The sequence below is a fragment of the Desarmillaria tabescens genome (assembly GCF_030435595.1).
Source record: "Desarmillaria tabescens strain CCBAS 213 chromosome Unknown EV420scaffold_50, whole genome shotgun sequence".
Taxonomy (NCBI): Eukaryota; Fungi; Basidiomycota; class Agaricomycetes; order Agaricales; family Physalacriaceae; genus Desarmillaria; species Desarmillaria tabescens.
Genome location: NW_026848349.1, coordinates 180,544 through 196,114, shown reverse-complemented (window position 1 = coordinate 196,114; position 15,571 = coordinate 180,544). Strand labels below are relative to the sequence as shown.

The window sequence follows — 15,571 nt, the reverse complement described above, 5'->3', positions numbered from 1 at the left end:
ACCCCCACGACCCATCCATACCGTCCAAATTGAGCATCCCTCCCTGGAAGTGCCTGAGATACTGGGAGCGAGGCGGTGGTTAACCGAATCCTAAATCCTTTGCGAGGTTGATGCGAACTTCAAAGTAGCCTGTAATCTGGAGCAGAGCAAAACAAAGATCAGTAATTGCATCGAGTACTCAAAAGCGAAGAATCTTCAAAATTTCCTCTAGCGGACTTAAATGACCAATCAAAGCTTTGAATACTCGTGATGCGCTCTATTAACCGAGCCAAGAGCGACTGCTGGTATACTAGAATTCAAGCAACAGGATCCAGCACAGCAGCAAGGAAAGCGAAAAAGGTCTAGATGGGATTACCCTAACCATGGCACGAGCTAGAATCGAACAAGCTCTTTGCGCAGTCCTGATGCGTCATCATGCCATGAAGTGACATACATAATGCGGTAAAATAGCTGAGCAGGGTATGGTGTAATTGATATACGTCGGAAAGATGGTACGCAGATGATCCTGTTTCGAAGGAGACAAGGGAGGTATGATATAAACGAAGTCGATGCGACCAAGAGAGGGTCAGAGACTAGGAGAGCGACGACCCGAGCCAAAACATGCCAATGCCATAGCATTGAACGAGGACAAAAAGGCGGAAAACAAAGCCAATGACGCATCAGCGAGGCTGACCAAAAAGGGGTCCCGGACGCGGTGAGATCAATGCTAAGTGTTTAGAGGAGGGCGATGATTTAGTAGGCCTGCAGGAACAGAATCGGCAACAAGCCTTCCGTCGGCAGCGAGTTCCAGTGTGGCACCTGGAATCAATGATGTCTCTTGAGAGATCCTCCCCTTTCCGGTTTAGTTTTCTGAGCACAAAAATACGGTTATGGTTTATCATGAGCACAAGGACAAAGCTGCCTGAGTATTGGTCGATCTAGAGAGCTAAAGTGAGTGAAACCCCAGTGCTAAAAGAGCAACAAATGTACTTCACGACCTATTCGTACCGTAGTAAACTTCGACGTTCCTCCTGAATGACACTCGCCCCGCTCCGAACGTGGAATCCTTTATGAGGCTGTAAAACGGAGTGAGCATAGAAAAACAGAGGTCAGGATAACGACTGAATCCATGAAGGCAGATTTGAACCCGAGAAACCATAGGTCTATTACCACGTATTTTATTGCCGAACAAATCTGAATATCCTAAGAAAAGACAATCACACCCATTGCAAGACATTAGCCGGGATCGAACCAGAAATATTCCATAACTTGCCTGCCCGTTACACCATAATGCTGCGATAACGCCCTCACAGTTTGCGTTGGAGATACCGGTCAACCTATATTTACGGATTGCATGCGGTGGACAAGCATGTCAAATCTAAGGGAAAGTCATTAGGAGATCGCCGCGGCCGGGTTCCAAGGAGACGGATCCTACTAGACGCATACGCCAGTACACCACGTCCCTCTGCGCGTCGTGTCTGGCCTTACATACGCGCAGATAGACGAATATTTGTAGGAAAGGTTATTAGCACTGAAAGGAGAGTAGAAACAGTAGCACACAACTCACGCATACGAAAAGCTGACCAACGTCTGCTTAGAGGGAAAGGCGACTTTGCTAGATTAGGATTCAACGAAGAGTGTGATATGATAATATAAAACGGTCAAGCCCAATTGTAGAAACGTGCGCAGTCTCTCTGGTGACACACGGCGGTTGGCATCCCGACCTGCAGGCACGAACTCAACCAGGCACAAAGGCAAAGAAAATGAAGCCCGTACCTCCACTCGGTGTCAAAAGCACATTGCACGCACCTCTATTATCTACTTGTACTACATGCGTCCTTTCCCAACAATTCTAGCAGTGTTCACTTCATTCGGAGTCTTCCATGGCTTTCCGCTAATCGTTGAATATATCGTGAGACTGATACAACCCAAGTGAGCGCAAAAAGAAGATCGACCAATATCGTCTTGTTTAGGAAGCACCGGGTAGAGGCTTCCCACGGCCCACGAAACGACCATGTGATCTAAACACGGTCAGCGATCCTCCAAAATTTCCTCTGAATTCAAACTTTATTTCGTCCGTGTTAGTCCACCGTATATGATCCTACTAGGGGCAATTAATATTAGTATCATAACAAAGAACTACGCCATTAGTGTAGCCTGGAGGACCTTGGTTTGAACCAGGGCAAGGCGCTCACGAGTCACCTACGGCTCCTCTCAGGGCAAATTTTTAGACAAGTGCAGTGATGCGAATATCTTTCCTAGCCCTGGGCATACCCCCGGTTACTCTCCTTCTGTCAGGACCAAATACATAGCAAGTCGGAAGCCAAAACCAGAAAAAAGAAATGCACCTCCTGTACAGCAGGACCTCGGATCGAACGAGGAGCCACCTGCTTGGGTGAGGACTCGAACTAGTGGTGTGCGCCATTACAGGCTAGTCCAAAAGTCCTCATTCTATAATTCGATAATTCAGGATCCTAGCGAAGGTAGAAATCCATCCCCGTGAAAGACCGCGATGCACAACTACCAGTCGCAATCAGAGTTTTCGTGTCGGAACAATAACAAGGCCGAAAAAATAATCTTTATTTTTTGTCTTCCTTCCCGGCAATGAAACCATTCTTGATTCTTATAACGTCCTATTTGGCACTTTGCATAAAAGCGGAGGCACAGGCCGGCTGCAGTATCATAGCGGCACCTGGGATCGAACAAGGAAGCTGTTTGGGCGAGGAATCGATTTAACCATCGCGTGTCATTCAAAGGACGCCGCGTTGGCATGAATCTCAAAAAACGGATAGACTTTGGTATTCAGCTGTAGGGCGTCGAACGACATATATTTATATTGAACCAGATAGCAAATCCGAGGGGATATCACATGTCTGACGCTCGAGCCTACTACAAGTTAGTTCCCTTGGGCCTTATCACATCCTCAAAAGATACGAAACCCACCTGCAGCTCTGCGTTTCCCGTAGGCCGAGGATCAGTTACACCAGTGCCTTCATCATCAAGTACAGCGAACAAAACGACAGTCACTATTAAAAATCCAATCCAGGAAAGGAAGTCGAAGCAAAAAAAACAGAAACTCACGAGTGAAGATTACCGCGAGGAGGGATTTGAACTGCATAGTGCTTGTAGGGAGAGCTAGGGCACAGGCTAACAAGTACCCAGAGATCAGCCCAAAGAACGCTATCTTCGTTAAAGGCGAAAGGTATGCATCTTGAACGACCTACAGAGGCCTGTTTGAACCTCGTATCAAAGAGAACGTGGACAATTCAGGGTATCCAACACTCAATGACAGCCGTGAAAACCTGTATATAGGCACCGGTATCTCCTACAGCAGGAGCTGCCTTCAAAGTGGACGAGGGAGGCTAGAACCACTCCCTCATGACATCCTCCACAACCGAGAATGACAATGCACAAGGAAGGTATCGAGTCATGGCCGTCGAGGAAACGGAGTACAGTGGAAGGATGCTGGTAACACATGTTCCTGGGCTATTGGATGAGAACATAAACAGCGCCCGTCTGAAGAGGGTCTTCAAACTTGAGGAAGGCGGGCTGCAAATCCAAAGTTGGAAGCCTACGCACGTCCCGTTCCTCTCCGGCTTAGAGTTATAGGCCGTGGCACAGGCGGAGTCGCAGAATCCATCGTGTCGTGTCGTTATCGCGACCTGGTTGAAGCCAGATCGAGTGTCGGGCTCGTTTGAGAGACACCCGTCCCTGGGGAAGCAGGGAGAGGACATGTTCCGATTCGAAGACCTGTAAATGTAAAATTAGAATGATACCAAGTGAAAGTAAAGATACTCACACAAAGGCCAATCCTTCTCTGACATCCGAAACTAGGACTCTTTCTTGTCCAAGCCGAGAGGATGCCGGTTTACAAGGGGAGATGGTGGTAGACGTGTAGGAGATACCGAGCTCGGTGGACCCAGTGGAAGCGAAACTGAAGCGTGGATGCATACGATCACAATACCACTCGAGGCAGACGTCTTTATCGTAGACCGAGAAGACTATATATGCGTCAGACTGGCGGCTAGAATGACATCAAGGCAAAAAAAAGGCGCATACCTTCAATCGTTTCTTGTCCCATTCGTATACCAGTTTAGCATGCGCTGAGGTCCAGGAACGTCGTCGTTATCAGGTGAGCAGGGCGAGAGGGAGAGGTCGATCTGTAGACACAAACTTAGAACCGCGCCAAGTGCGAGGAAGAAAAGCTGTTCCCACGCTGGCCTTCTCCATCCGCATCGTGGTGGATATTATTGACGAACACTCATAAGAGTTGATAAAACAGACAACTGCAGAACAGCTACATGCTGTCCTGAATCAGATGACTCAGAAATGCGGGGCCGACCTTGAAAGCAAAAATTAGGACAATGTCAAGCAAAGAAAGAAACGCCCGCACCTCCATTCTCCAAGCGGCCGGCTCCTCCACGTGCGCTGAGGGAAATGTCTGTACGCCGGCCTTATTCTCCCTCTCCTCCTCTTCTCCATCGTCCTTCCCAGGTAGTCGCGTATCAAGTTAATGCCAGCGGTTTCGAGATTACTTCAGCGGAAGGCCGTGGTCGAGTGTACTTTCGATTCGGTGAGTCGACCCGCTTGATCCTTCTTTCCATGTTCGTCTCCAACATCGGCGATTCCTAAAGAGCGGGGTTCCGAGTTGGTGACAAGACAACGTCGAAGGAACAACATATCTTAGCAAATTGAATCCATGAGACGAGTTTCAAAGCAACGGAGATAAAAGCGCGGACCGGGAGAGCGTATCTTTCCCACGGTCCACCTAGCCGCTGACGACCACGTGACTCTCTGGCTCACGGTTCTTATCAGCATGGACTCCGACCCGTTCTAAAGACTTGGAGTGAATGATCTTGACTTCAGCGGCCAATTGAACGCGTGGCATGCCGATGGCTTTTGGTGAACTCTGCTAAATGCTTATGCGCCGTCCGATTCCCCTTTCAAGAAGACGCCCCTGGAACCAATCACCGTCAAGCTGTAAGCTTAAGCTTGTATTGAGCGCTTAAAATCTGATCTCGTTGGCCACATCAAGGTTTCCTTTCGAGAAGTGGCTTACTCGGAGTCTGGCCGTAAGACTACACCAAGGGAAGTGTTCCGTCAATGTCGGACAGTCTCGCGAGGCTTATCACACATCTACTAGAACCAATAACATGAAAAAATGGCATGGTCGAAGGGAAAGACCTTGTACACAGATAATTTTCTATGCGATTCAAAACAGAAAACTAATTCTTACTTTGAACCTGAGGAATGAACGGAAGCGAGCTTCGAACAAGAATTGTAAGTTCCATGTTTCACCTGTTATAAAGTATTCATCAACTGATCAATCTACAGATGTCGGATGGAACATAGACATCAACTTCCCTTGCACCACGGATTGGTTTATTCCTGCAAGTTCTCGTAACTTTGAGTCCCCCAGCTTACCAATTCAATTGAGCAGTGCTGCCATAAATTGACCACCATCGCTACAAGGTACGTACTTTCTCTATCTGCCATCGGAGACACTAGTAATCCTGATTCCCACCCTCAGCCTTTCTTCGTCCTGAGGTCAGAATACTTTTACTGTGCGAAGACTATTAAGGATGATTGTTTCTTTTTTCTCAGGAAATGGATGATATCATCGACATATGTTTCATCGTATACGAAACCTGGTGAGATCCCCCAGTTCCGTTTTTATTCTTGTCATTGCTTATTACTGTGATTGTGTCGTAATGAATGACTGTGTTATTTAGATATAACGAGGTGATATCTTTAGTTTCATATAACACATGGATCCCTCTTCAGCGCCTGAAAAACTATCCCCAATGAACACTCGTATTGATCTTCAGGAAGAAGCGTGCCCTGGGTTATCAATATCTTAATCAAACCAAGGAGAGCAAAAGCTCACGCATAGTGATGTCCGGGTCAGGCTTAAAGCCCGCGACCCGGCCTGACCCAGCCCGACTCGACCCTGAAAAGCCCAGCCCTGGTGGAAGGCTTTGGCGGACTCAAGGCTCGGCCTCAAGCTATGGAAAGCCCGAGCCCTGGTCGGTTCTGGTAGCATCGTAATATAGGCTTTGTAAAGGGTGAGTCTGATTTCTTTCTCACGTTAAAGCTTCAATATGATGACTTACAGCAGAAATTAGCATGAGGATGTCAAAAGCCCGGCTAAAAGCCCAAGCCCAGCCCAGCCCAAGCCTGACCCTGAGGCGGGCTTGGGCGGGCTCAGGGCTCGGGCTCACACTTTGTCAAGGCCTGACCCTCCAAAGCCCGGCCTAAGCCCTAAAAACCCGACCCGACCCGACCCGACCTGGACATCACTACGAGTCACACATCAGAAATTATTCGCTGCACTCTCGGTGAAAAAGAAAGCCCAAATCTCCTTTGATCCGAACAGCACTGAGACGTAGGTCCGTTTCATTTATGTCTACAAAGACGGGTGCTCATTCGATCCTCAGTCAGACAATGAGGTGTAAGTTGGATGAATGCGGGTAGTTCAGCCTTTCGTGGTTGGGTAACTTCCGCAACCGAAAAAGCGGCTTTCAGCAATGCATATCCCATGGAGAGCGTCAATCATCATCAACTCCGGAAATGCCAGTCTTCTTTGAAGTCCATCAACGGCAGTGTCCCTGATGCTGACTCACATACCACAGCTACTTGCGCGTCTCACGCTTGAATTGCCCAGACGGAAGTTTTCAACCGTATTTGATGAAACCAAATATAACTTTCGCCAAGGAAAACTCCCTTCGAATGTAATCTCAAAGCGCTGCAAGCCACAGGGTGGATATAAATAACGCGTTCTTCCATTAACGCTAGCATAACAAATGTTGTCGCCTCCCCCAGTACCGGTAGCTGACTCTGATATCCCCCCGCTGGGAATGACATTCGGTGCGGTTTATATCGGTGCTACCATAGGAGCCATGTATGCATTCTTTTCCTTGTGATCTACTACCTATGCTCATCGTGTGTTCTAGTTTCTATGGAATAACCATTGTGCAGACCGTCATCTACTACAAGCAGTACCCTAATGATCCAAGGCTCTTTCGATATGCTGTACGTTTAAAAAAAATACACTTTCATAAGATTCTTCAAGCCCTGATATCCAAGCAGATCGCGTTATTGTGGTGCGCTTACAGAATGCCGCGTAATTATATACCCAGCTGTATCCTGATGTTTGCTATAACTCTAGCATTCTCGATACACTTCACGTTGTGACAAGCACTCATGTCTTGTATTTTTATCTGGTTGAATCGTTCGGGAATTGGCTTTCTCTGTTCAGGACTGTATGGTACGTCCGTCTCGCACCTGTCATGGATACAACTGAGTTTACACTGTGCTGGTAGGAGTTTTCTGGTGCGCCTAACTCCCCACTTCATCCATTATGTGAAATTCCCAAGTTCCTTCGGCCTTTAGTTGCAAATTCTACTCAATGTACGTGAATTTGGTATGATATTGCACCGCTCTCTGATTATTGACTAGACGTTAATCATCGTCGGCGTCCAAGCGTGTGTCTCCTTTGGTTGATTTTTGAAACACTATCGGAAATCCTCATTCACCGGTGTTACAGCTTATATGCCGTTAGGATATGGAAATGTTAGTTTCTGTTGGCATTAGCTTAAACAGATCCTGACTGTCAGTCCCCAAATAGTTGGCCGTAACTTCCATGTGGTCCTTCCGTGGTTCATTGTACGTGCTCTTCTTCTCCTTTTCACAGTACTCGCACAGACATCTTTGGAATCACACTCGCAGTTTCTTGCTGTCGCTGCTTCTCTCAGTGAGACCACTTAAATTTGTCATAATGAGTGAAGTTCTGAATGCTATTTCGAAGCCGCTGGAATCTGTGAGCATCGATTATATATATATACAGCACTGACATATGGAAATTGTTACTAGATGTTATTTATGATACGTATGGACTATGCCTTTTTACGATGACCGTCTCCTGAACTAACCTTGTCACCAGATACACCCTCCCAAGCCTTTTTGACAGGCCGACCATGAGAGTAGGCTTTTGTAGTTCTGTAATCGGCATATGGGCACTCTAACACGTAACTGTTTCCTAGACATCCGTTTATGCAGTCTTCTCTACATTCGTAGGGGCGGATTTCTTCATCGCCACTACAATGTGCTACTACTTGCACAAGGGCAGGTCAGCGACCAGCTTCTCCAGGTGTGTTGCCTACTCCGTCAAAAATATGGTGTTCACGTCAAGCACTGCTTGTAGTACGACGAAGATTATTATGGGATTGATGCGGCTGGTTGTGATGTCAGGTCTGGCTACGAGGTATAATTCTGACTTGTCTGATATGATGGCAGTTAATCATAAATGCTGGGTCTAGCGCAAGTTCGCTGTTTGCTCTTGTGGCGGTATTGACTCATGGATCTTCGTTCCTCTCGCTCCTGACTTCATCTTTCATACAGGACATTGTTTGGCCAAATAGTTTCATTTGCATCGCAGTCGATTCCATTCTACCGAAGCGTGCGTATCAAAGTCTGCTCAACCGGTTTCTTGTTCGTCTCTAACTGTTTACTAATAGTCTACATAACCTCCTTGCTCTCAATGCAAGTTCCTCTCCCCCTTGTATTTGAATAATGTTCTAACTTCAAATAGGCTGAACGCACGCAACGTGCAAATGAGGACGGGAACCAAAGAACATCCTGTCCATCAGACGATACTCAGGTTTGCTCCTCATACCTCTGGTAGCAGCGGGCCAAGTGATTCAGCAGAGAGGGTATGTAGTAGCATCCTTGCTGCATTCATTGAAGGTGCTACAGAGTCTTCCTTTCTCCAGAGCATCGACATAGCCCTTTCCGTAATGGAAAGAGGACATTCAAATACCTGCCCCGAGGATATGACATTCACTTGAGCAATTACTCAATAACGCTGTCCTATCAAGATAACTAGCTCGGTTGACTGCCAGGACATGCCTACCATCTATCTATTCTTGCTTATACTATTGCTTGTATGTCTTATAATGCGTATTTTAATGAACTCTTTCTTCTTTCCTTCTTTCTTCGGTGAGCGAGATCAAGCATCCGGAAGCATGTACTTCTAGCATCCCCAGTATTTTACCGTGTAGCGTAAATGTCTCGCTATAAAATTTTCAATCCGACCCTCAGGTTTCCGACTCGGAGTGAATTGCTCCAATATGCCCGATTTTAAGTCATAGGTTCCAGCATAGCAGCAAGGGAAAGCGAAAAAGGTCTACAAGGCATCACCCCACCTATAGCGCAAGCTGGAATCGACCAAGCTCTTTGTGCGATCCCGATTGCGCCATCATGAGATAGAATACATAACGTAATAAAACAGCCAAACAAAAGGGCATTATATAACTGACAAAGTACGAAGTGACAGCTGTTTTGATGGGTACGAGGGAGCATTCGTAAGTTAGTCGATGCGTCCAGTAAATACACAAAGTCAGAGAGCATGTCGTGGTACATAATCTACCAGGCACGGTGCAAGTCCTTCATCTGGCCGACAAGACTATTACTAGTACGAGTAGGGAGGTTGAAAGAATCTGCGATCCAAAACCATAATACTATCCCATTAGTTCCCTCTAGCGGACTTGAACCTCATGGACCCCTTTAATAAGGCAGAGGCACGCTCCACCAACTGGGACGAGAGGGCTTGTTCATGTCCTGTATTACGGTATCATTAAACGGAAGCCAACACATCCTGCTATAACACTGGAAGTACGGAATGACGGCAGGCAGAGAAGCGGTACATACTAGATGGGAGGAGATACAATAAGTACGAGTTTTCCCACTAAAGAAACAAGGACTAACTCATTGAATTGGACAGCAATGATCCAACAAAGACGGTAATAAGGATCTAGGTTAAATGGACGATGCACGGGAGCGGGGAAAGAGGCAGACAAACAGACAGAGACGGAAAGAGCCGTCAGCACTCGGTCGAGGTAGGCAAAAAAGACTGCATCTGCAAATTAAAAGTTAGCGAAAACCCAACGTCAACATTGAAAGATCACGTATTGCGCACCTCCTTTCAGTCCCTCGTGTCCATATGTCCTTCCCAAAGGGCAGACGCGCTCTACCAGCCGAGTTGAGAAGAATTGCTCATCATATGCTGGAATGAAGCGAAAAACACATGTACATGTCTCGCATCTCTTTGGTATCATGTGAATCAAGCAAACTCGCACGGTATCATACAACGAGATAAAGGGTTATTGTCACCTCATAATGCACTCGGTGCCGCTAAGGTGACGACACAGCTAGTAGACAGAGTAGCGTGCTAATTGATAGCAACGATAGAGTACGGAATGAGAACCGAGGCGTAGACCGTCCTGTTTGGAAAGGAAGGAATAATACAAGGAACAATATGAGCGTTCGCAAAGGTCGACGTCCCCAGTACATAAAATAATATCAATCTAAAGGTGGCTGAGCTCGCGCTGGAGATGGACCCGGATTTGGTGGTGGAGGCTGACCTAGAAGCGTGCTTAATGAAGGGAAAGGTGGAAGGATGGATTAAGGAGACTCACGCAGACAGCAGAACCACTCGCACCGGCACTACCACTCTCGCTAGTAGACCCCGTCGACGACGCAGATGCTGAAGAGCTGATTGGTTCTGAAACGGAGAAGGTACTCGCACTGCACCGGGACTATCATCACCGAGAACAGTTGAGCATAGGCGGAGATCAACAAGCAGTTTGTCAGGTTGAGAAGGAACTGGCATTACAGACACGAAATTAGAACAATGTCATACGGAGGAAAAGGATGCCGTAGACGATTGCCAAGTCCATTCAGGGTATCCAACGTTCCATGGCGAACAAGGCAGCAGTTGTGAAAACCTATGCATAGCCACCGGTATCTGTTACAGAACAGTCGCCTTCAAAGCAGATGAGTCTGCACCAATCAGCTCCCTCGTAACATCCCTCATGCAATGCACAAGGAAGAAATCGTGGTCACAGCCATCTCGGAAACGCGATACAGCGAGTACTGGATGAGAACATGGATGGCGCTCGTCTGGAGGTGTCTCCCTATTCGAGGCAAGCGAGCTGCAAAGCGAAAGTTAGAAAAAGTTAAGGCTAAAAGAATTGCACGCACCTCCCTGCTACCCCATCCGCACCCGTTCTTCCACGGCTTAGACAGCGATGCACAGAAACCATCGTGATTGCGACCCGGAAGCTGGATCGAGCGTCGAGCATATGAAATTTGTCTTGCTTGAGAGATTGACAGAGAGGTTCGCCGGCGGTAGATTAGGAAGAAGAAGAGAATCATGTATCTTCCCCGCCTCCAGACACATCTTCTAATCCGAGACGGAGGGAGGCGCCGCATGTAGACTAAATTCAAGAAGGATGCACGACGTCGAACTGCAAAGCCAAATTTAGCGAAACCCCCAGCGTTGAAAAATTTCCATGCACCTCGCTCCAATCCGGCATGCCTGTACTGGTATTGTGGACAGTGGCCTTGAAACCAGAGTGCGGAAGGCCATGTGCACAAAGCTCAGCGTCTTGTTTGAGCGGATGGGAGTAGCAAGAGGTTCAGGAAGAGAAGCGCATATACTACGGAATTTTCCCACGGTAATTTACGCGGTACATGTGATCCATTCCGTCTTTCTTTCCTTGGCCAGCGAGGTCAGGAATTACTCAGAAGCACGTACCCGATTCTATGATCCCCAGCGTTGTAACGCGTGGGGTAAACGTCTCACAATTAAAAAAATACAACTCTCAAGCCTCCAAAGAGTAAGAATTGGAAGGATGCGCGTACTCTTTCTCCAATCTTCCCTTCTGACTAATAAAACAGGACAATTTCATATATCTCCCAACAAAACAAAAAATATTCTGATGCGTAGGTCAACAGTAATTCAACCAGGGTCGTGGATTACCACCCGAGACAGTCTAAATCCCCGTATCAGATTGAACAGCCGACTCGGATGCAGCTTACCATCGTCTGGAGATCTCGGTGCATGTCCATCGTATGGCGTCCCTGATACGACCGCCATTACTACTGCGAATCCGAATCCTGATAGTCAGGATCCAAAGTTTGACAGAGGACAAGAAGGGTGCTCACCGGCAAAAACCACTACGAATAGCTTCAGATACATGTTTCGATGTAGGAGATCCTAGACAGAGTCGCATTTAAATACCAAAGCACTCGATGGTAATAATCTGACCGCAGCACTTCTAGGTTATGATGGAAATACTACTAGTAGTAAAAGAGGCCGATATCGCAAAAAGAGCAACACAAAGACTCGGAGCAGAAGCACTCATTGACTTCCAACTCAGGGTGACGGTCAGGTACGAATCATCCGCAGATCAAAAACATAAAACCCCTCCTCAATTCCCTCTAGCGGACTCGAACCCCACGACGCGCTCTACCAGTTGAGCTTAGAGGGATTGATGTGAAGGATAACAAGACCACGATGGGTACAGAACTCGACGGGGAAGGGATAATACGAGAAAAGAGGCAAGAAGGCCAAGTCGACAATACGCAGTTGAGCTTGTAGGGTGGATGGAATGGGGAGACTCGCGCGGACCGAGAACTATCATCACCCGAAAACAGTTTAGCGTAGGCCGAGATCCACGAGCAGTTGGGCAGGAAATCATTCTGAAGATAGAATGACATCACACGAACTTTTGCCCTCACGCACCACCCTATTCATTCAGGCACAACGGGGAAACTCTCCATAAGCGGCAGGACGAGCGAGAACAACTTCCAAGCAGAACTGCAGACCTTGGCACAAGTACTACGCAGCTCAAACATTTCTTTAGCCGAGTGAGTGATGGAAGTAAAAAAGAAGAGCAGCGATGCATATTTTCCCATGCTAAACCATCGCACTAGTTAACGAACAGGCAAAAAACATACTCCAAAGTAATAGGCTATACCCTCTGGCCGACTTCACGCGCTCTACCAACCGAGCCAACTTGAAGAGGGGCTGCAAAGGGATGAATATCGGTAGTAATAGAATTTAAGACAAGAATCTTACTCCAGGCGAGTGAACAGGACGTAAAATCTTTTCATCGAGACTTCCGGATTTCTGTTTCCCTTCCGAAATCGGAAAAACTTAAAAAGATCAATCAGCAGTGCGAGTGCGGAGCAAAGGCTTTTGTAAGAAATGCAGCTCTTTACAGATCCGGTGAACAAGAAAGGATTTTTGACGTGCCAGGAAGGAGAAGGTCTGCCGTATTGTTCTTGATTTGTGCGGTAAGCAATTCAATTGAGAGTAAGATAATAGAGAAAGAGGGGCAAAGGCTACCGAAATAGGATAGAGAGGCATCTGGGAATGAGGCCCCTCACCTCGATCTCTTTTATCGTAACGGAGTAAAGGGTTGCCGGTGGGCACTGGGAAAAAAAAAAAAACTTGGACCGTTCAGTAAAGAAAAAAAGGTACTCTATGCCGAAAACTGTATTCCCTCTAGCCGACTTGAACGACTGACCTCGTCATAGATGTAAAGGGCGATCTTCATACTAGTGACGCGCTCTACCAACTGAGCTAAGAGGGACTACTCATGCGTCTGGTAAGTACCATCTATTATCATGCTGAGAGGAGAGAAGATAAGGGTGCGTTCAACATAATGACAGTATCTCGTTAAAGGCGTCGAGCGAATGTGAATGCCATCGCTGGAAGAGAGAACGCCGCAAGATAAAAATTATTTCCAGGTATCTATATGTTCCCTAGCCGAGTTGAACGACTAACACCCGTCATTGACGACTGAGCTAAAGGGGATCTGGCTGTGAAGTGAACGAGAGGGATCAAAGGGTCAAGGGCATACACGTCGGAACCAGATGCGACAAGCGAACACAGGATGAGACGTCCCCGTCTTGAGTATAGAGTCGAACGAGCTCGCCAGATCGGTGGCGCCATACTGCTGAGCCAGAATCTTCGCGAATACTGAACGAGGTCTCGGGATAGATCATAAGGGCAGTGTACGCAGCAAGGGTGGAACGATAGCCGGACGTGGCTTTGAATGTGCGTAGGTAATGTGGTGTTATGGAAATTTGACATCCGCGATGAGACACGGCGAGGAGTGTCCGTGTCGTACCTTGGCTTGATGTACCGACGAACAGAGGCAGAGGGTAGTGCTCGCGCGAGATGGGAGACGAGAGCGGGTGTCAATGATGATGAATGTGCGACGGAAGGCCATTAAGAAGGAAGCACAACCCGGTCAGATGAACGGAGCCCCTTGTCATAATGATTGATCAAAACTTTTTCACGGAACTTCTTTTCCCACGTGGCCAGCCGACCCTTCAAATAAAACCCTTGTCACTCCCACAAAATTTTTCCCCTCCTTTCTCCAAGCCTTCCTTCCTTTCACGATGTTCTCCATCCTCGTCGCCCTTGCCGCCCTCCCTCTGACGCTCGTACACGGTCTCACCATCAGCAACCCCACAGAGACCGTCACCTCTACCGGGCCCATAACCATCTCGTGGACCACCCAATCCGGTGACCCGTCGACGTTCTCTATTGAGCTCATCAACCAGTCTTTCAACAGCCAGTACGCCATCGCCAACAATGTCGACTCCAGCCTCGGATCTCTCAGCCTCACCCTCCCTCAGATCCCTGCTGAGTATGTTTTGCTCTTTCGGTTCTTTGTTGGTTTCCCACGCTAACGGATTGCCTGTTCTGCAGGGATGGATACACGATTGAGCTCGTGAATATCTCCAACATCAACGACGTCTACGCTCAGACCAGCACTTTCTCCGTCTCAGAGCCAGTCAGCTCGTCAGCCTCCGCGTCGTCGACGGGGTCTGCCAGTGAGAGCAGTAGTGCCAGCGGTAGTGCCAGTGCCAGTGGATCAGCTTCAGTTTCCGGGTCTGCGTGAGTCTCCCTAATCCTTCCACCTACCCTTCCCTTCACTAAGCACACCTCTAGCTCCGCATCTGGCTCTGTTTCCGCCACCGCATCCGGGTCCACCTCCCGCGCGAGCTCAGCCTCTGCCTCGGTATCAGGCTCCTCCACCCGCGCGTCCTCCACCTCTCCCTCCGCCTCATCAGCCGCTGCTACCGCTTCTTCCTCTGCGTTCAACGCTGCCTCGCGCGTGCAGATCGGAGGTGCCGGTGTCCTCGCTGCTGTCTTGGCATGGGTCATCGCTCTCTAAGCAGACACTTTTTTTCCTTTTGGACAAGACTTTTTTGGGGCTTTTTTACGAACGATTACGCACACTCATACTTATTATATATACCTCTCTCCAAAACGTTCTTTTGATGGACTGTCTACGTATTGTACTCTTTACGTACCGTCAACCCGACCCGTACTTATCGCCTGTCGTTGCTGTCAATCAACGTCCGTTCTCGGTTGTTTTGTCGCGCCATTATTGCGTTGTATTCGGTGGAGTTGAGCGATGGCTGAGTATGCTAAGGTTTCTTGACAGCCATGATGAGACATAGACTAAACACATATATTCCCTCTTAGCTCAGTTGGTAGAGCGCGTCACTAGTATGCGCCCGGCAGTGGTCTATGACGAGGTCAGTCGTTCAAGTCGGCTAGAGGGAATGCTTGAATGCTATATTAAGAATTTTTGGTCCATTGCATGCGATTTGGTATTAGAATTGGCTAAAGGTTTTCAATAACATCGGACTCGAATTTCGGTGGCTGCCTAGTACTTGTTGTCAACAGCCGGTGCTGAGCAGTGAGGAATCAGGTTGGTGAAATAGA

The 15,571-nt window shown here is 47.8% G+C and overlaps 4 protein-coding genes and 2 non-coding genes across 6 annotated transcripts; 4 read left to right on the top strand and 2 right to left on the bottom strand.

Moving 5' to 3' along the window:
* Positions 1-5,874: 5,874 nt before the first annotated feature.
* On the top strand, positions 5,875-6,634 carry EV420DRAFT_1484355 (uncharacterized protein; the record flags this gene model as incomplete). Its single annotated transcript, XM_060470069.1, has 4 exons — positions 5,875-6,015; positions 6,105-6,364; positions 6,417-6,430; positions 6,459-6,634. The coding sequence occupies 4 exons, from the start codon at positions 5,875-5,877 to the stop codon at positions 6,632-6,634; spliced, it is 591 nt and encodes a 196-aa protein (XP_060325443.1).
* Positions 6,459-8,884, top strand: EV420DRAFT_971016 (uncharacterized protein). The gene is made up of 20 exons (XM_060484208.1): positions 6,459-6,880; positions 6,933-7,011; positions 7,069-7,082; positions 7,148-7,246; positions 7,302-7,311; positions 7,372-7,389; positions 7,438-7,463; positions 7,526-7,551; positions 7,607-7,644; positions 7,708-7,732; positions 7,787-7,798; positions 7,852-7,867; positions 7,922-7,961; positions 8,022-8,128; positions 8,183-8,242; positions 8,298-8,325; positions 8,380-8,437; positions 8,496-8,520; positions 8,570-8,690; positions 8,751-8,884. Exons 1-20 carry the CDS (start codon positions 6,783-6,785, stop codon positions 8,823-8,825), a joined length of 975 nt encoding a protein of 324 aa, XP_060325442.1. The 5' UTR covers positions 6,459-6,782; the 3' UTR covers positions 8,826-8,884.
* Positions 8,885-10,343: 1,459 nt separating this feature from the next.
* EV420DRAFT_1484353 (uncharacterized protein) lies at positions 10,344-12,019 on the bottom strand (the record flags this gene model as incomplete). The annotated part of the gene is made up of 9 exons (XM_060470068.1): positions 10,344-10,400; positions 10,455-10,563; positions 10,791-10,970; positions 11,020-11,100; positions 11,337-11,477; positions 11,576-11,618; positions 11,683-11,706; positions 11,860-11,937; positions 11,986-12,019. 9 exons carry the CDS (start codon positions 12,017-12,019, stop codon positions 10,344-10,346), a joined length of 747 nt encoding a protein of 248 aa, XP_060325441.1.
* Positions 12,020-13,324: 1,305 nt separating this feature from the next.
* Positions 13,325-13,418, bottom strand: EV420DRAFT_t237. The gene has a single exon. It is a non-coding gene; the product is annotated as a tRNA-Thr (tRNA).
* A 731-nt stretch (positions 13,419-14,149) lies between these two features.
* EV420DRAFT_1768036 (uncharacterized protein) lies at positions 14,150-15,316 on the top strand. The gene is made up of 3 exons (XM_060480951.1): positions 14,150-14,483; positions 14,546-14,734; positions 14,789-15,316. The coding sequence occupies exons 1-3, from the start codon at positions 14,233-14,235 to the stop codon at positions 15,012-15,014; spliced, it is 666 nt and encodes a 221-aa protein (XP_060325440.1). The 5' UTR covers positions 14,150-14,232; the 3' UTR covers positions 15,015-15,316.
* A 2-nt stretch (positions 15,317-15,318) lies between these two features.
* EV420DRAFT_t241 lies at positions 15,319-15,409 on the top strand. The gene has a single exon. It is a non-coding gene; the product is annotated as a tRNA-Thr (tRNA).
* The last annotated feature ends 162 nt before the right edge of the window (positions 15,410-15,571 follow it).